Consider the following 20,616-nt stretch of genomic DNA (forward strand, 5'->3'; position numbering starts at 1 on the left):
GCTGAGAACACTCTGGAAACTTCTTCTTTATGAGTGGAATTCAAACCTGTGGCATATTTCCTTGTGTATATTTAATAATAGTAAATCTACCACCTTTGAAGGGGAACAGTGTAACAAGGAGTGGAGTCTAGGGAGCTAGGTGTGAAGGTGTATTGTGCTCTGAAAAGACAGGCAGACAGAAGATGTCAGAGAAGCAGCCAAAGGGTTTGGCATCTATGCCTGACTAAACCCATGCAGCCTTTCCTCTCCCGGGGCCATGGGGCGGACACCCTCCACCAGGGGGATGTGAACTCCGCTCTGACTTTTTCCTGCAGGGAGCAGAGGGTTGCCTCCAGCGATTTACAGCTTCCTCTTGTAATCTTCCACTGGTGACAGACGTTTCTGAGGCAGCTTGCCAGGGCCAGGGGGCTGCTCTCTGGAAAAATCCATCAGTGCGGAATACCCCAGAGCCTCTTTGCTCTAGGAGGGGGAGGGCTTTCTCTTACCAGGGCAGAGAAGCAGAACGGTGCTGGTTTCCATGGTGCTTCTGTCAGCCGTGGCCGCATCCCCCCCCACATACCCCGCCGTGTGGCCTGTGAGAGTGTATCTCTGGCCAGCTGGTTGTGTGAGATACAGATGAACTCAAATCTGTCACATAATGTTCCCTTCTTATTTTTTTCTTTTTTTAAACAGTGCCTTGACGATAGTCTCTCTTTACATACTTAGCTTAAAAGATCAGAACCAGCGTGCCCCAAATCTTCCTCTGAGGTGAGAGTTTTGGCCTTGCTTTCCTTTGGGGAGAAGGATCTTTGAGGGCTCCTTCATTAATCACTTGGTTTTCTTCCTCCAGCAATATCACCAGCTCTCAGGAGCCTGCCCTGCCGCCCACAGCCTCCCCGTCAAGTAAGATTTAAGATTTTCACATTCCTCACTCTCAAACCCGGCCCCCTGTTTCCTGTGACTTGTCAACAAAAGAACCAGCTTTTCAGGTTAACCTTGTCGCTTCCCTCCCTCTGCCTGATGCTTTGCAGCACCGAATACATCCCTGGCAACCACACAGTCCTCTTTCCCAGTACCAGAAATCACTTTCTGTGAGATCCTGCCCTGTCAGGAGACTTACTGCTGCCCCATCTGGGGAAAGAGAGGAGTCCCCTCCGGTCCTGTGCGAAGGCTGTCTCAGGAGGAGGAAACCCATCAGAGGCCATGGGCAGGTAAAGAATGTCCAAAGTGAAGCATCTAGGGCACTGAAACCTGAGGTGTTTTACTTTGCAAATATTCACTTGCCTGATCTGTTAATGGTCCCAGACAATGGTTCTACTTTTCTCTTTGGTGCGGCAGTCTCTTTAAAAACACAAGTACGGAAACTTGCAGTCCTCTATAATATTGAGTTCCCTGCCCAGTGATGAAATTATAGCTGAGTAAGTGAAAGGGTTTCATTTGTCCATTGCCAACAAAGATAGTAATAGTAGAACATGTAAAGTAATCTTGGGTGGCTGGGTAGATTTTCCGGCTCACTTAGAACTTATAAAATGATGTCCTCTCTGGGCTTTCTGCCCACACCAAGCAGGGCAAAATGTAAAAGGCTTTGGAAGTCTAATGAGTTCAGGGTAAGCTGCAAGTCAGTGAAAATCACAACCCCTGTCCGAATATCTCTCTCTCTCTCTCTCTCTCTCTCTCACACACACACATACACACACACACACACACACACACACAGAATTTTTTAAGAAGCAGATTTTTCATCTTAAAAAAATTATGGAGACTTGATTAAGGGCTAAAAGTATAATTATCTCTGTAAATCCATGTGTAATACATCCAAATGGATACTAATTCATTATTGTTTTGGGAAACCTTCTGCACATCCACAACAAGGGTATAGAATAATGATGACAGTCACAGCAGTACATACATATTAGCATGACTTATCCATCAGGATGCTGTAGCAGCAACAGCTCCTGAATTACAGTGGCTTAATGTAGTAGACATTGATTTCTGACTCTCTCTCTTTGTCAAATGTAGATCAAAGAGGGCTCTCGCTCATCATCTCCTTTAGAATCTAACTAATGGAGACTCCACTTCAATCCATATTTCTGCAATCTCTGTAGCAGTGGTAAGAGAACATGGCTCTTAAAGCTCCCACCTACATGTAGCATGTGTCACTTCTGCTTACATTTCTTTGGCCAAAGCAAGTGACATTGGTCATGTCTCATCTAAAAAACAGTTGACAGGGGTGCCTGGGTGGCTCAGTATGTTAAAGCCTCTGACTTCGGCTCATGTCATGATCCCAGGGTCTTGGGATCGAGCCCCGCATAGGGCTCTCTGCTCAGCGGGGAGCCTGCTTTCTCCTCTCTCTCTGCCTGCCTCTCTGTAATCTCTCTCTCTCTGTCAAATAAATAAATAAAATCATGGGGCGCCTGGGTGGCTCAGTGGGTTAAGCCACTGCCTTAGGCTCAGGTCATGATCTCGGGGTCCTGGGATCGAGTCCCGCGTCGTGCTCTCTGCTTGGCAGGGAGCCTGCTTCCTCCTCTCTCTCTCTCTGCCTGCCTCAATGCCTACTTGTGATCTCTTTCTGTCAAATAAATAAATAAAATCTTAAAATAAATAAATAAATAAATAAATAAATAAAATCTTAAAAAAAAAAAAAAACAGTTGATAAACTGAAGACCTAATGTATGCCTAGAAAAAGATGAACCAGAATTTTTTGGGCCGTCCAAATGACTGACATGTACAGTATGGTCACTGGTTGAAGTTTGGAGGCAGTGGTATGATTTTTTCCCTTTTGATATTACTGCATATCCTAGAGTTGAATAACTTCTACAAATCATCCTCCTCCTCCTCACCATTGCCACCGCCATCACCATCATGATGGAATGAGATATTGCTGTACACAAAAACACTGCCATAAGTTGTCTACATGAATAAACCATTCCATCCCCACAAGCCTGAAAGATAGGCACTATTATCTCCATTTTTTTCCAATGAGGGGTGAGGTGTGGAGAGTTTTTCCCTATATCTGTAGGAGGCCATGCTTGTACTGTTTTTTCTCATGAAAGCAACTTTTGATTGAACTTGGGATGAGATGCACTACTCTAAGGCAAAGATAAAGCTTCCATGTGAAGAAAGGAATGTGTTTCAGTCATCATATTCTCAGTAGTTTCAAATACGGAAAAGTCTAGTACTGTTAAAAAAAAATCCCTTAAAGCCTTCATCCCTCATGAAAGCACATGGACCCTTGTGACTGGTCAATCCTTTTCCTACCTCGGGAGCCCATGTTGGGTATACTAGGAGACCTCATCTGAGAGTGGTCCTCAGAAGAGACCATCTCACCTATGAGAGATGTGCAACCATGGGTCCTGCGCGGGAAGAGGTCCTGGACTGAGCCAGTCTTCATTTTCAAAAATGTTCTTGACCCTTGAGCAAACACATTCCCATTCCCAAACACAACCAGCCCTTCATGGGCAGAGCAGTCTTATCCAACCGATGAAGGCTTATTCCTCTCCACTCTGGGACACTGAGTGCCTGCATGTCTTCCATTGCCCACGTCGGGGAGACTCCGAAGAGACTCCTAGAGAAAGAAGGGCTGCTCCACAGTGCCTGGCTGTGTCCTCCTAGATGCTGTAATCAGCTTCTCTGGGTAAAAATGGAATGTAAGTCTTGCTCTGCCAGGCTCCCCGGTGCATGGGGAGAGTGGTCTCCTCTTCCCGCTTCCAGCCGGAGAGAGATAGAAAGGATTTACATGTTCTTTTCACTGTCGCCTTCTAGAAACCTGCAAACTTTTGGCAATTTAGAGTCTTGTAGAATGTGAGAGCAGTGAACCAGTGATACCTAACTTTTTACTCCATAGACTCTACTATTAATTCATTCTTCTTTTATAATTATTTGACAGAGAAAATACATAGAGGATGTTACTGTAAACTGTTAAGCTTTTAGTCAAATTATTTTTGTTAACCCTGCAGCAACATTTGAAGAATAGTACAAGCCCGTGGGAGAGTTGTTACTTTTTCAAGGGTGCAGACGCCACTGACCGCTTTGTGCAATCACCTGGGGTTCCAAGGTCCCCAGGTCAGGAACACCTCTGATTGATACCACTCACCCACTGGCCAGCTGATGAAATGGAGGCTCAGGACCTTGCTTAAGGTTCTGCAGTAAGTGACTAGCACAGTTGCCACAGGAACCTGAGTCCCCTGTGTCCGTGCCCTGGGTTCCTGCCCATCTACCATGATCTCTCTTTTATTTGGGCACTGTGTGCACATGTACTAGGGATCAACTCCAGAGGAAAGCCAAGTGGGTACTGACAACTGGAATACCTGCCATCTAGTTAGGCCTGGGTGCCTATGGGTATGGCAAGCCACATAGAAAGCCCCTTTGGCATGCCCTTCCTCCAGGGTTGCCTGGAAGAGGTCCCTGAGGTGGGGTGTTTCTGGTGGTATAAAGAAAGTGTCTTCTCTGCTGCTGCAGGTCCATCCTTCCCCTTTGTCCTGGGTACTATGTGACACTAGGGTTCCTAAATCTGAAAGTGGGGAAAGCCAGGCAAACTCTTTCAACCATCAACCTTTCAAACATCAGAAACTCAGATGTTTCTGAGACATTGACAACTAACTAAAAATGGAAGAATAAGGACTCCTGGGTGGCTGAGTTGGTTGAGCATCTGCCTTCAGCTCGGGTCATGATCCCAGGGTTCTGGGATCGAGTCCCACATGAGGCTCCCTGCTCAGTGGGAAGCCAGCTTCTCCCTCTGCCTGCCATTCCCCCTACTTGTGCTCACTTTCTCTCTCTCTCTGACAGATGAATAGAATCTTTAATAAAAAAAATTAAAGGATAAAAATTTTAGAAAGAAATTCCATGGTTAAGGAAAAAAACAAACAAACATGTTGGAATAACTCTCTAGGACGAAGAGTAATATCTAGCAGTTTACCAAGCCCCAGAAAACACTTATGAGCTTCTTTTCTAAGGGGTAAGACATCTAGTAAAATAAGGGAAGGGAAATTAGCATTTTTATGATATGCTGAGTGCAAGCCATTTTTCTTCTTTTGGGCCCAAGCTGATTATATAAAACGTCTCTCAGAAAGGTTCTCCCCCCTCCCCACTTAGTATAGAAGGTTTGGGTTAGACTAACCAAGAGGTAGAGAGTGGGTATTTTGGAATACTGAGTTTCTACTCTGAGGAGCCAACTGAGTGCGATGGATTAGATTTTAATCTATGGAAACAATAAAGACCTAAATAGCCAGAGTTAGATAGGAAAAAGTAAAGAGCTTATGAGGAGAAAAATCTATGGAATTCTACAGATGTTAAGAATTTTGGTGAGGACTTAAAAAAAAAAATCTCATGAAACTAAAAGGCATGGGAATTTATGCTTATTTTGTTTTGGAGACCAGAACTCTGGGAAGAGCAAATGGCAGAAAGAAACTGACTCCCTGTGTTAAAGGACACAGTCATCAATCGGTTGGGCTCATTGACTTTTTCTTGGCATGAGTCTGGTTCAATCAGGAAAGAAAAAGGTATCCAAGATGCTGTTTTGGAACTCAGCCATGCAGCACAATTTTATAAGTAATACTATATACACACTCTACCACAACAGGATATGCTTTGGTTGGAGACCATCTTAAATCTTTCTTCTCCAGAAGTTTCTAATTTAGTTTATTAGGAGATCTTTTCCGCTGATTGCAAAATCTATCTCCAGCTTCACAATGAAAACTGCTGGAAGTGTATATTAAGTTTATAGTTAATATTACTGGAAGACATTTATAAAATGAGAACCACCCCTGTTTGACTACAGGAGAATTTATGGTTTTCTAATAACCAGCCTTTCAGAATTGAATAGTCTTGCCTCAGAGAAGTGACAAACTGGAAATGTTTTATAGGAGATTTAAAATTTATTTCCAATCCTGCATTTGAAAAGCTATTTTCATAATTCTAATCTGCAAGATTATCTCTCCTTAACTTTACCTTTTTATTACTGTTTTTTAAAATACTGTTATCCATCAGATACTAAATCCTGTCACAGGATTCTGTGTCTCCAGGAACATGAAAACATGCTTCTCTGGAAGTGAGGCAACTCTGTAATTCTGTTGCCAAAATTTATAATGAGTCCTGTTCCTGCAAATTCAGTGGGAAAGTAGAAAAAGAGGTAAGGGATGGAAACAGACAGGATGGAGAAGTTCTGGTTTCTTCTTCTTTCTATGTTTCAATTGCCATATAAATTCACATCCTTCTATGGAAGCAATCATAAGCAAAACTCATAGCAGGGGACGTGTGCTTGACAAAGATTGGAATAGCTGGAATCCAAGAAATCTAGAGGCCTTTTGGACAGCACATATATTTATACCCAAAGGGAAATATATATTCAATTTTCTAGAAAATTCTCATGTGTCAAGATCCATTTCTTTCTTTTTTTTTTTTTTAAGATTTTAAAAATTTATTTACCTGACAGAGATCACAAGTAGGCAGAGAGGCAGGCAGAGAGAGAGGAGGAAGCAGGCTCCCCACTGAGCAGAGAGCCTGATGCAGGGCTCCATCCCAGGACCCTGAGATCATGACCTGAGCCGAAAGCAGAGGCTTTAACCCACTGAGCCACCCAGGCACCCAAGATCCATTTCTTTTTAATGATGAGGTCATGATCCTAGAGTCCTGGGATCAAGGCCTGCATTGGGCTTTATGCTCAGTGGGGAGTCTGCTTTTCCCCCCACCCTGCCTGCCTCTCTGCCTACTTGTGATTTCTGTCAAATAAATAAATAAAATGTTAAAAAAAAATGAAAAGGATCATATTAGGCAAGATGCTCCGGAAACCTGCCTCTCCTTCAAATTCTCTCTCCCTCCCCTTTGCCAACAGGGTGAAGGAGCTCAGGTTTCCATGTCCATTCCCAGCATCCCTCTGCACTCATCGGCTGGCAATTTCCCCTTTGAGTGTGTAAGAGGAAACATTTTTCTAGAGGGTATATGATGGGCTCTGCTGCTTCTTTCCCTTCCCCTCCTCCTTCCAGCCTCCCACTTTGCTGAGCACCTGCAGAGAACCCAGGATTACCTTACCTGGGGCAATGGCAGGTGCATAAGTTGAGTGTAGGCTTCTAGAAGCTCACAGTCATTTTTGTGGACAGGTAAACAAGCCTGTGTGCTTAGTGTAGGAAGTCCTAACCATGGCAGATTTACTTAGGAGTGATGGCACCCAAGTAATGTGTGCTCTAGCATTTGCTTTCCATCCTGAAATTCCACACAGAAACGTGAATAGAAACTTGTTTTAGATCTTGCATTTCTTTCTTATGAAAGCCACACACCTTATATTAACATCTGTCTCTTGTTTAATGAGGGTACTGTTTTTGTGTTTTACCCCAAACTATGTTGAAAAATATAAACATTATTTAATGCAAAGGAAGGAATACAATGAACAGAACATAGCCTTGAGAAAAAAATCAGCAAATTAAAAAAAAAAAAAAAAAGACTGCAAAACCTTCAAAATTCTATTTAAAGACTTGTTTAGTAACCCACTTTCACCATTCACTTTAAGATATTTTTCCCCCAAAGCCTCACAACGATCCTCTGAATAGTTACCTTTCCCAAACTGCTTGTAAAGTGCCTTTTCAGCTGTGACAGGGCAAAACCACTCCCCCACTTCCTTCCTTCCCCACAAGCCAGCTCCAAGCCCCCCACACCACTGATTTGCTGCTTTGGCACTATGGTCCCCACCTGGGGCTTTAAGCTCTTTTTTTCCTGTGTGGATCACATTATGCTAGGAGTTAGAGAGAAATCAGAGAATTTCAATAGAGGTTCTCTATTCTCGGGTTTTCAAGAAAGGGCAAAAATACCTACAAGTAATAAAACAGTGATGATATACTTTTGATGTGATAACAGACCACTAACTGATCACCACATGGGTGGTTCTGTAGTAAGGCACTGACGTCAGAGCGGAGAAGCCTTGAGCCACAGTGATCCGACCTGCTATGGCTGCCATCACAAAGGACCACAGACTGGGCAACTCCAACTACAGAATTTATTTTCTCACAGTTCTGAAGACCAGAAGTCCAAAATCAGGGTGTTAACAGGTCTGGTTTCTTCTGAGACCTCCCTCATGGACTCACAGATGGCCACCTTTGCTGTGTGTGCTTGCAAGGTTTCCTCTCTGCCTGTCCCTGGTGTCTTGAGTGTCCGAATCTCTTCTTATCGGGGGGACACCAGCCAGATTGGATTAGAACCCAGCATAACGGCTTCGTTCTAACTTGATTGCCTCTTGAGAGGCCCTATCTCCAAACAGAGGCATGTTCTGAGGGCTTGGGGCTTCAACGCGAGAGTTTGGGGAACACAGTTCAGCCCAAAACAGATGGCTTCTTGGGAAAGATGAGAACATATTAGATCCATAAGAAATGAGGTAGCATTGGATGGGTGGAAAGGCAGGAGTGAGAACGGGCGGAGAAACATTCAACTGACAAAAGGGACACACATACTGGGTTTCCTCTCATCCTGGCCAAGCCTTAAAGTTTGACAGACTTTTTTCCTCTTCAGAAGACAGAAGCTTGTCCTTCCTGGCAAGAGATGCGCTAACCAGCCCTGACTGGGGGAGTGACTGTAAGTTTACATCTGAGCGACTTTCCTTTGGCTTCAGGGTAGAGGCCCTGGGAGTGGCAACAGGCAGTGAAAGCAATATAGGAGTGAGGACGGGGGACAAAGGCTGCACCCTGCAGCTAACGCTCATGGGGATTAGGGTTAGGTAACCATTAAGGAGGCTTAGAGTAGTAGCTTAGCGTTCACTACTAGAGTAGAGGAGGTTATCTCCATGGATTTTGATAATTTGTTTGAACCTCCTACATTCTTCTTCAATTCTGACTGTACTTTTCATTTGTTTTCTAAATATTTTTTTTTTTAAGCTTTCTTTCTTGGCCAGATTGCATTTCACACTGCACCCTCCATTTTCAATAAATGTCAATTTAGTTAGATTTCCAGGGTCCAGAAATTCTTTTGGATGTTATGGGGCTACCTATTAGAACGTGGGTTTTTATGAGTTTTCTTAAAATTTACTGTAACAACAACAAAAAGACTTCTCCCCTTCCCCTTCCCTCCCCTTCTTTTTCCATTTATATGCAAATGGAACCCATTTAATCTAGGAAACTCTTCTTTCACTTTGGGTAATTTGGAGACTTTGTAGAAGCAGGATAGTTTTCCTCTGCAGAAGAGTTTACTTTCTCTGTTTCTTCTCAATACAGGGATTGATACAACCATCAGTTCTATTCAGATCATGGAAATCCAGCAAGTAATAGATCATCGGTATTGTGGCCGAGGCCTCCAGTGCAGGTGGGTAAGCTTCCCCATTCTACCCCGATTGTTTCTGGAACTTACTCAGGGCTCTGGGTTTCTGAGGCTGGAATGAAAGCCCAAACTACATGGTAAAAATCAATGTGTGCTTACGTTGCTCCTTAAGTGAAAACACATTTGTTACATGGTAGATGAGGGCATCATAAAATGGTTGCTATTAGCAAATGTCAATAAACCACGGCTCCAATGATTCCACCCTCCCATGTTAATGGGTGAGTCCAAAGCAAAAAGCTTAGGGGGCAGCTCTGTGGCCGACTCTCTGAGGATACATACAGTAGGCTGTACAGGACTGCCGGTTAATTGTATCAACAGGAAAGACATTGTTACTCATGGCTCCAAGTAATGAATGAGCTGATATTTATACATTTTAATAACAAGGAATATCATTATTTTAATTGCTAAATATAAAGCTTATTTTGGCTTTTTCAGTTAGGAGTGGAAAAAAAAATCCAGATATTACAAAAGTTCTCATTGACCTCTGTGTCTATTGTGTGTGGTCAGGTAATGATGCATTTAGAGTCTAAGCACAGGCCACAAGTAGCTTCAAGCTAACCTGATAGACAAGTTGAAGGCGTTAAGAATGGGGACTTATTTTTCTTTCTCTGATAATTTTTTTTTAAATATTTTATTTATTTATTTGACAGAGAGAGATCACAAGTAGGCAGAGAGGCAGGCAGAGAGAGAGAGGAGGAAGCAGGCTCCCTGCTGAGCAGAGCCCGATGCGGGACTCGATCCCAGGACCCTGAGATCATGACCTGAGCCAAAGGCAGCGGCTTAACCCACTGAGCCACCCAGGCGCCTCTTCTCTGATAATTTTTTACGGCGTGATTGCTAGGTGAGAGACAAGACCCTGTACTTTGAACTGGTGTCACAAATCCTTGGGATTCTCAGCCCGATTTCTTTTCAACCTGATGTAACTTAGACTTCAAGTTGATAACCCTGAGCTTTTAAAATGAACTGTATGGTGCTTTATGACTTGTTTGTGGCTTTGACATTCATCATGATGTGGAATTCTTCCCCAAATCCCTCTGAGGTTGGTTTAGTTGATCCCATTCTGCCATTAAGGAACCTGAGCTTCAGTGAGCTTAAAGAAGTCAGAGACAGACATTAATTGTTGTGCTAGGGTGACATAATGAAGAAGTGTGGGATGACTGGGTTTCAAATTCCAGAACTTCGACAAGGTGTTTATTCCCCCTGATTGTCCGTTTCTCCTCTGGGCGGTGAGGCTACTGAGTTGGGTGGCTGCGAAGTGGGCAGACGTCGGGGCCACATGGTAGGAAGTGAATTCCATTTATCTCTGCTTCTTCCCCATAGAACCAGGCTCTCCTGATCCCAGTTCAGATCAATTCCTTTTATTTCTGTGTTCTCATTTTTAACAACTTACCTTAGGATTGATTAAAGAGAATCTAAAATGATGAGCTCTTCTTCCAATGCATCTGGTTTTAAGTTGTCTTTCCATATAAGGTATGGCCTGGAAGATTATAAGAATCTGTGTTGGATATGCTATGCTTTTCTGCTAGAGTTTTTATTATAGGAAGAATCCCAGGAAGCCCCCATTTGCCCCAAGTAGAGGGAGAGGGAGAATCTCAGGCAGTCTTCCTTCCAGGGGCTGCGGGGCAGGAGTGTCTATGGATATCATAGTTTTCTCAGTCACAGAACTGCGATTAGGGCTATTGTAATGTTAGTTGATTCAAGTTCTGAAAGTGTGTGGTATCTCCTACTCATATTGCCTAAAAGGGAGTGATTCAGAGCAGGGAAGCTGGTATTCATTATTTTCAGTCCTCCTTTCCAGAGGGACGGTTGGTTTGAGGCCTTGCCTCATTTGTCTCCTGAAATCTGTGTCTCCTTCACGGGGACCAGAGTCGTTTCCTGTGCACTCAATTATACATATTTAGCCTGGGATTTGGCTTTCCATCACTTCGTCTGTGTGTTCTAAAAAACCATCAATCTTGGTGGTATGGTTTGTATATGAAGACCTGAAAGAGATCACTCTGAAATTTGGCAAGTACATCTCTGAAAAACATAAAGCTCTACCATGCTAACTTTGATTTTCTGGGTCTGTTATATAGACTATTTCACCACTTACGTAGTATATAATGAGTAACAAAAGCCTTTTGAAGACTTTCCTGTGTATTCTGATTTGTGGTTTTATTTTTTATTTTTTTCATAATTAGCGCTGGAAATTACAATTACAATATTCCTGTTAATAAGCACACACCTACCAATGTCAAATTCTCTCTGGAAATCAAGTAAGTGAGTAACTGTAGAGAACAATTCTGCTTCTGTCACTATTTGAATAGCAAGTCTGAACTTCCTTCACAATTCGATCAGTAAGTTGGAGTGTGGGATGTTATCAGTCTGAGTCCACGGAAGCTGGTTGGGTGGAGAAGTGGGCCGGCTTGGGGGAGGAGTCTTCAAAATGAAGGTGGGGGTCCTCCAGCCTCCCTCAGCGGAATGGAAAGACTCTAGGCTTCACACTCCCAACTGTAAAATGGGAGTGATCTTGGATTTGATGTTTACAAGCTGCAGACTACCCCTGTGCCCCTTTGAATTGGGGTGGGAGCAAGAGGAATAGCACACCGCCTGGGTGGGGAGCTCCTGGGAGCAACGCTAATGCAGACCCCACTCCCTCCCCAGAGGGGTTCAAGGAGTCAGAGTTTGGAGTTGGGCAGACCAGGGTTCAAATTTTGTCTCTGCCACTTACTAATTCTATAACCTTTTGGAGAAACCACTTATGCTCTCTCAGCTGTTTTTATCTATAAAATCAGTTTGAGATAATACCATAAGACCTAGAGCTGTTTTAGGAATCACTGTTAATAATAGTGAAATTAGGGGCACCTGGGTGGCTCAGTCGGTTAAGCGGCTTTTGGCTCCAGTCATGATCCCTCTCCCTCTACAAGCCGCTCTGTCTACTTGTGTCTCTCTCTGTCAGATAAATTTTAAAAAGTCTTTTTTTAAAAAAAGATTTTATTTATTTATTTGACAGACAGAGATCACACCTAGGCAGAGAAGCAGGCAGAGGGGGGTGGGCAGGCTCCCTGCTGAGCAGAGAGCCTGATGTGGGGCTCGATCCCAGGACCCTGAGATCATGACCTGAGCTGAATGCAGCAGCTTTAACCCACTGAGCCACCCTAGGTGCCCTTAAATAAATTAAATCTTTTTTAAAAATAGTGAAATTAATAACTACCATTTGCTGAGCACAGAGCATATGCCACACACTCTCCACTTTAGTAGTGGGTCATATAATCCTCACAATAACCATCCAAGTTGGGTTTTTGTTTTCTAGTTTATATTTTCAGATGGGAATGTTTAGGTCTGGAGAGGGTTGAACACACTTGTCCTGAAACTCACAGCTAGTAAGCCATGGAGCTGGGTTTCAAACAGCCCATCCTTTAAACCATCACTTTTCTGATGAAATGAGAGATGTAAGAACATTGCCCCTTCCTGGCTTATAGTAGGTGCTTCATAAATGGTAGCTTTTATTAGGACTGCCTTTCCTTCAAAATCACAAAGCTCTAATTTAATCTACTCCCCCCAAATATTTAAAATAATTACAGTGCTTTAAGACTTAGACCCACTTCACTCAAATTACGCAGTGAGCTCCTCACCGGGAAGCTAGATGGTTTTTATTCTGTGTCTCTTGACCGTAGTCTCTCCTTTTCTGCCCCCTCTACATTTTCTCTCTTCCTCCCTTTCGTTTCTCCCTCTCCTTCCCTTTCCTCTGTCCTCTGCTCCCCCTCTGCTTCCCCAGCTCTCTCCTTCCTCCTCCACCCAACTCCCACTGCTCTATCCCTTCCTCTGTTTCACGCAGGCTTCCTACTTCCTCTCTCATCAACTTCACTTCTACCATGAGTTGATGACACTCGACCCAACTGCTTGCCTTGGAAAGGTTTGTTTCAAGCAGCAAGTATTTTGTGACTCAGAACTCATCCCATTTCATGCAGAGCAAGAGCTAAATGTACTGTCTTCTAGCACTCCCTGAGTAGCCTGGAATAGCCTTTCCTCATTCATTCCTAGGGAAATAGAGGGAAATAAGCTGACATGGTGTATCCCCTGAAGTGGCAGAAGACCATCTTGAGATGCTAAATCAGACTTTTTAGTTTAAGAGCCATTTTTCTAATATGGGTGATTTAAAAATAACACACAGACTCAACTGAGATTGTAGGTTGTCCCACTTGTGCAAAAAGATCATTTCCAAAGGCAGACAGATCTCATCCTCTTGATGGTAATTAATGGGCTAACCTCCAGAGGAGAATCATTCTTTCTGGCAGGACTTCCACTCTGACAGCTATGACAGTAGGTAAATTCTAATGGGGCTCAGCCCCACATCCCTTTCTGTTTGTTTACCTTGCTGCTGCAAACAGTATGTACTCAGATCAGGGGTTTGTAGAATCTGAAATCCTGGAAACTTCAGGTAGATGCAAATTCAGCTGCCAGTGAAAAGAGAAGGGATAGCTCCAAAATGGATTTATTTATTTAGTTAGTTATTTTAAAAGATATTATTTAGAGAGAGCACTAGCAGAGTGAGGGGTCGAGGGAGAGGGAGAATCTCAAACAGACTCCTTGCTGAGTGTGGAGCCCAATGAGGGGCTTGATCTCACCATCCTGAGACATGACCTGAGCCGAAACTAAGAGTTGGACACTTAACTGACTGAACCACTTAGGTGCCCCCCCCAAATGACTCTAAGATCTATGGTGATGAGAACTGCTGCTGCTGGAGTGATTTCAGCTATGAGATTACGTTTTAGAGCTGTCAGAGGCTACCTCGGGTGGTTTTGATCGGTTCAGACTGACGTAACAGATACGCTATGGCCTGGGAGCCTTAACAAACATTTGCCTTCCACCGTTCTGGTGGAATGGTGGAAGTTGGGACGTCCCATACGGAGGCACTGGCAGACTTGGTGTCTGGGAAGGGTTCACAGAAGGCCATCTTCTCACTGTGTCTACCTGGCAAAGGAACAAGAGAGCGCTCTGAGGACCTTTTAGAAGACCAGTAATCCCACTCATGAGGGCTCCACACTCGAGACCTGATCACTTCCCATAGGCTCTGCCTCCTAACACATCACAGTGGAGACTGGGATTTAAGCCTATGAAGGGGGAGGGGAACCTGAACGTTGGGGGAGGGGAACCTGAACGTTCAGTCTATCACAGTAATCATGTGGGACTGAGTTTCTTTCTGTAATAAGGAGATGTGAATGGGCATATCGGCACTGACAAGCTTAGTGTACTAAAATGCCTACCTGAAACTGAGTGGGTGTCCAAGTTACGTTCCCATTCATACCTCTTTTTACCAAGGTGTAGTCCAGTGGAGCTAGTAAGTGCTTTCCCTTTGCCCTTTCTCTCTTTTGTCTCTCGAAGCACAACAGAACCATTGATAGTCTTCCAGTGCAAGTTCACCCTTGGAAATATATGTTTCCATGGGACAAGGGGAGCCAAGAGGACACAGAGCCGCCAAGAAGTCTCCCAAGAGATGACACAGGTAATGCTTTCCAGCCCCTGGGCTTTCTAGCCTATTCCTGAAGAAGTGTGTCTAGAATTGTGGCAGAGCCTCTGCTCCCAACGAAGAGCAGGATGCCTTGGGCCACCCTCCAGGGTTTCTCCTTGCCGGCTGACCCCCATCACCAGGTGCGGCTGTGTCTTCCTGTGTCCTTCAGAGCCTGCAGAGTGTTTCAGTGACTCCTCTCAAAAGCTGTTGCCACAGATAACTTTCCTAGAGGAGTCAAAGAAATGCTTTCTCAGGCGATAGTCTTTCCAGTGGTGAATGTGGTTATGAAATAGATCTCTTTCATTCATTATGTAGGGCTATCAGCACATTTGGACCCTCCCTGTAGCCCCATTCTTTGACAGCACGTACCATTTCCGGGTAGCTGCGCCGGTAAGCTTGCTTACTTTTCTTTTCTTTTTCTTTCCTTTTCTTCTCTCTCTCTCTTTTTTTTTTTTTTTTTTTTTTTGTGCCTTTTTCTTCCCAGGGAGGGTGAAAGAAACAGACCATTAAATCAATCAATCCGTCAGTCAATAACTTTAACTAATGCTTACATTAATCATTCCTTTTTTCTTCCGTTCTGACAGGATTTAGCGGACTGTTCAACGGATCCTTATTTTGCTGGGATATTCTTCACAGATTACTTCTTTTACTTCTATCGGCACTGCGTCTAATTTATTCGAATTTGGTTGAGGACTTTGCCAAAGAAAAGTGCTCAGAAGTACGGTCAACGGAAACATAGCCTCTGCAATTTCTTTCTTCTCTTTGTAAAACATTCACATTTATTGCCACAGGACTTGTTCAGGCTTTGGCTTGAACAGTTTTGAGCCATTAATGAGGAGAATAAAGGGTTTGCTGCAACTTGAGATAATGTGGTCTTTGATTTTACTATGAAGACAACATTTCTTGAAGGAAACAGCGTGGTTGGGCTTGAAAATACTGCTTCTGGCGTTAAGGAATCTATGAGGTCAGAGAAGCAGGTCTAACTTCAGTTCGTCTGATGTGTTTCTTACTATAGCTTGGAGAAAAAGGCCCATTTCATCCATGTCAGCTTGGACCCGCTGCATTGAGAGTGTATGGTACGGTGTATATTAGGGGGACATATGGGTGGTGTCTGATAGCGGAGCTCACATTTCTGTAGACTATTGCCATGTGTTTGTGGGAGAGAAGGAGTAGGAAGGAGGGACGGTGGGAGAGAGCGAGAGAGGACTACATACACTAGACTAGAGAACAGAGCTGGCTAATGAATTGGATTTAGGAGAAATTGTTGCTATTATACCCTATAATGCTTGACAGACATTGAGTTTTCTGTGCTCTCTTGTGAAGCATTAACTTGTGACAAGTTTTTAAGATAAGCCAGATAATCAAGGCCCAGACAGTTGCATTTAATCCCGGTTGTCAATGGTTGTCAATGGTTTTCAGATTTTGTTTTGTTTTCCCTCCACATATGAGGGCATCTCTCACAGGGCCATAGTGCCCCTCTCCGTTGTTTACAGCTAAATTAGCTTCTCACTGGCTTATGGGTACATTTGTATGCCTTCCCCAACTTAGAATGGCCAGAAATCCTCTAGCTGGAGACTATCAACCATGTCTTTTATTTTCGGTATTCTGATGTTTTGACCTTTGGGGATCCGGCTGCCCTTAGTGGGACTCTACCTCCTAGGGTTAGTCAATTCCTAGAGATAGTAAACCACCGGCCCATGAGTGCTTTTCAAACACAAACCAATCAATCCTGAGTCCACATTGCAACCCACCTCCTGCATCAGCTCTCATACTCCACCTGCCCTAACCACATCAGGGCCCGGTACCGGCCAGCTGGGCACAGCCCCTGTATCCCAGAGCCTGTTCACCCTGCCTCACCTGTTCCCATCCATAGAAACCCATAGAAATAAAGGCCCTTGCCCATAGCTCTTCCCCTTTCCTCTGCTTCCCAACTGACGCTAGTGCTTCCTAGTGTGTGCCCCGCTCCCCCCGAATGTGGCAATATCCCCTTCTCTTGGGAACTGAAACAAATTATCTTTTCAATGGCAATCATTGGCCATCTCATACCTCAAATTTTCTATTAATACACTATATCTTATGTCATGGAAGTTCAAGCCCCTCTAGCTCTAGTCTCTGGTGACAAGGCTGCTGAGTGGCTGGCCTTCTCTTATCTTACTGTTGGCCTTGGGGAGTCAATTAGGAAATGAGAGTATTTGATTTTTTTTTTTTTTTTTTTACTTTGACAGTGATGACCAGTAGTAATAATACATCCTCCTCTTCCTTATTTACAAATATTACTAAACCTGTGCCACATGAATAGAAATTAATTGTGAGACCCCATCTATTAAGAAAAGAAGAGATGGGGTCCTTGCTCTCCCAGAAGGCATTGTGAAATGAACTCAATGATACAGAGGTAGTTTAACCCTGTAGGACCTGAGACTTTGGATCCAAACAACCCGGGCTTTGAGTTCATCTGTGAACTTGGATTTTATCTGTGTACCCTTGGGCAGGATACTTAACTTCTCAAAGCCTCAAGTTCCTCTTTTAAGGAAAAGGAGAGTGAGTAGACACGATTAAATGAGATAAAATAATGCCAAGCACAGATAGGCTGTAAATAAATCTAAACTATTGTTATCACTGCCTGTAACAGAATAATTACAAAGATTACAATGGGATTATAAAGGGACTGAGTCACTGAACACTCACAGTACATCAAGGCATGTTTGTCATCTGTCAAAACCAAACAGCAGATAGGGCATACACGTGTGTTACATAATGTTTCTATTTTTTTCTATATTTGGAAAATTGTTCTCCCTTTCGCTAACAGCATAGGCTTTGTGGGAAATTAAATAAGGTAGTTAATTCTTGGGAGGAGGATTTCAGGATTTCTGAGATTGCCTGGATTCACATTCAGACTTGCTTATCCTCAGTTGTCAGATCAGTCTGTCCCAGCATGACCTGTGTCTAAAGATTTCATTTTTCCATTTCATTTTTTAATAGCATCCCAGGTGCTTGGTGTGGGAGGGACTCCATTAATCTGACTCTTCCTCTAGGAAAGAAAGTTGGCCAGCGGCGGGATTACAGAGTTCTTTCCAGCCCGCAGACCCCATGCTGTTCTTGACGTGCTTATGTTCGGAAAGGCATGGGGGTTTCAGATACCTCATGTAGGCTCAGTAACATTGCCAAAAGAGGATTTCTTTCAAACAAACCCTGTTTTCAAATTAAATTCTATTACAAAACTGGAAGTCTTTTTCCCACCACAACAAAACAAACAAAACAAAATAAAAGGGTGTGCCATGGGAGATTATGTTGAAAGTCTTCAGAAACAAAGGGTTTAGCACAGTAAACAGACCTGTGGCAATCTGTGGCATTTTGGGATTAGTTAAACCTACTAGGAGAATAAACTTGCTGGAAGAGTCTCCTATTTGAAGGACTCCTCCAGTTGTGAGATGTCCACTGTGGACCATGTTGCTTCAGGTCAAAACATTTTTTTCCTTTTGCCAGAGAATTCTCTCTATGGAAATATTCCCAAATTTAAGTAATGTCTATAAATCTTTCTTCCCAAAGCTCATACTCGCAGCCTAATCATGGGCAACATATCAGACAAATCCAGAGTGACCATCTACAAAATACCTGACCAATACTCCTTAAAATCCTCAAGGTTATCAAAAACAAGGAAAGTCTGGGAAATTGTCAAAGCCATGAGGAGCTTAAAGAGATATGGCAACTGAAGGCACCACAGTAGCCTGAATGGGAGCCTGGTACCAGAAAGGGGCAGCAGATAAAAACCAAGGACATTTCAATAAAGTATGGAGCGTCATTAATACAAATGTACCAGTGTTGGCTATTTATTGTGACAGATGTTAATGATTGGGGAACGAGGTGTGGAGTTTATGGGAACTCATGCATGAGCTACACAATTTTTCTATAAGTCAAAATCTGCTCTAAAATAAAAAAAAACATATACTTTTTAAAAGTCAGAAAAGAAGTCCCTAGGAGCTGGGCTGAATATCACATGCTGCCCCCAGCTGCCATTTGCGATAAAATATTATAGGATAAGTACAGTCCTGAAAAACAGGTACAATTTAACCTCAGGTCATTTATATCTTAGTTACAGTATCTGAAATACAGTAACTACTTTGCCAAGTATTTGTCAGATTCTGCGTATCAATTTAGTTAGCTGCCTCCTAACATCATAGAAAATGCTATATAAAATATAAACGCTAAAAAATATAAAGGAATCACATAATCTAAACAAGCAGAATTATGATAATTTTATGAGTTCTAATAAGGAAACTCAACAAAATTTTGAAAGTTTTATCAGATTTTTAGATAACCAAATCATAAAAATTCACTTAAAGAATTGCATGCATGAGTTCAACCCTGCAGCATTTGAAAGAAAAAAAAAGTAGAGCTCTTAATCTGTCTCTTTTCCCATTTAAAAAAATTTTTTTTTAATTTATTTACTTGAGAGAGAGATAGTGAGAGTCTTTTCCCATTTTTATTTACTTCTTTTGCTGAAACAGTTTTGGGATTTCAAGTGTAGTGGCAGATTCCTGGCAACACATTATTAAAGATCTCCAACAGAAGAGCAGGAAAGCCATTCTATTGGCAATTTAAAAGCCCTTCCCAAACTCCCTTTGGCTGGATTCTCACAATGACCTCGCATTGCTGGCAGTGAGGGGACTTTTATTCCCTCATTCTGCAGATTAAGAAACTGAGGCACAAAGAAGTTAAGCAAGGACAAGAGATGAGCCAGGTTTTCTGGTGCTACATTTCACCCCTCTCCCCTATATGACCCATCTTTTTCATTGCGGACACCACACAAGACTGAAGCCTGGGTGGCCCCTACACTGGGGACAGATTTCTCACAGAGCTGGAGACTGGACATCCAGCAGGCTCAGGGGCTGGAGAGGGCGCCATCTTTGTGTTCCATACAGTTGCCTTCCAGCTGTGTCTTTGTGCAGGCAGGTGGTGAGGGAGAGGGTGGGGATGAGAGAGAGGAATCAAGCTCTTCTGTGTTTCTTTTTTGAAGGGCACTAATCCCACCATGAGGGTTCTCTCCTCATGACCTCATCTAAACCTAATTACCTCCCAAAGTCCCCATCTCCACAGACCTGGAGACTAGGGCTTCCATATAGGTATTTCAAAGGGGGCGGACCCAGTCGGTAGCGTTACATCACTTACCCTCACGAAATGTTTTCCTTTCTCTACAACTTGTTGGAGTTTGCCAGAGATCACCATCTCCGGTATGGACCTGCCCAAATGGCATTAATAGGACAATGGCTCTGGTAAGTGATGTTTACACTCACCAGGTCTGCAAACTGAGAGGATTTATAGGAGGCCACTAATTTCTGACCCCAGAATTAAGAGAGGGCAGAGGGACAGAGAGGAGGGGCGTCCCTGGTGGCCGCTCAGGTCCATCCATTGGTATTGCGCTGGGGCTGAGGGGCTCACTTGGGAAGGCTAAATACAGGCCGAAGAACACTTCAGAAAACCCTTCACTCCGCAAAGCTAAACGCGTTTTGGCTTTCATTTCTTCAAGGACGCGTGTCATTGATTTTTGTCTGATTCTGAAGAACTGGATGAGCTCTTAAGCAGCATCCAGGGATTCAGAATCTAGTGCGTTTTTCACGGTGGTTGCCGGAAGCTTGCAGCTTCGGGGACCCCTGATTTACCCGCAGTGCTCGCATCCAGCCCCATCTTTCCTTGGCTGGGTTCCGTGAATGGGGAAAGTCTTACCCAGAGGAAAGGGCGGGGGCCAGAGATCACGGGCTCAATCCTTCAGTGTCCCTATGGCCCTGCCCGAACATAAATAAATGAGATCACATTTGAGAAAGACTCCCCAGAACACGATGACACGTCTTTGTCAG

At 43.5% G+C, this 20,616-nt stretch overlaps 1 protein-coding gene across 3 annotated transcripts in view; it reads left to right on the plus strand.

The window, feature by feature from the left end:
• MYRFL (myelin regulatory factor like) overlaps positions 1-15,622 on the plus strand; it is a 122,111-nt gene extending 106,489 nt beyond the window's left edge. For 2 of the 3 annotated variants that reach the window (XM_059186306.1, XM_059186308.1), the window contains 9 exons: positions 673-747; positions 830-882; positions 1,011-1,190; positions 8,473-8,535; positions 9,171-9,258; positions 11,454-11,528; positions 14,638-14,758; positions 15,080-15,154; positions 15,349-15,622. In XM_059186306.1, the coding sequence (XP_059042289.1) occupies positions 673-747; positions 830-882; positions 1,011-1,190; positions 8,473-8,535; positions 9,171-9,258; positions 11,454-11,528; positions 14,638-14,758; positions 15,080-15,154; positions 15,349-15,435 (817 nt within the window). In that variant the 3' untranslated portion in view covers positions 15,436-15,622. The remainder of the gene's footprint in view (positions 1-672; positions 748-829; positions 883-1,010; positions 1,191-8,472; positions 8,536-9,170; positions 9,259-11,453; positions 11,529-14,637; positions 14,759-15,079; positions 15,155-15,348) is intronic. The other variant, XM_059186307.1, reaches the window with a different exon arrangement.
• The last annotated feature ends 4,994 nt before the right edge of the window (positions 15,623-20,616 follow it).

This window comes from Mustela lutreola, chromosome 8 (assembly GCF_030435805.1).
Source record: "Mustela lutreola isolate mMusLut2 chromosome 8, mMusLut2.pri, whole genome shotgun sequence".
NCBI lineage: Eukaryota > Metazoa > Chordata > Mammalia > Carnivora > Mustelidae > Mustela > Mustela lutreola.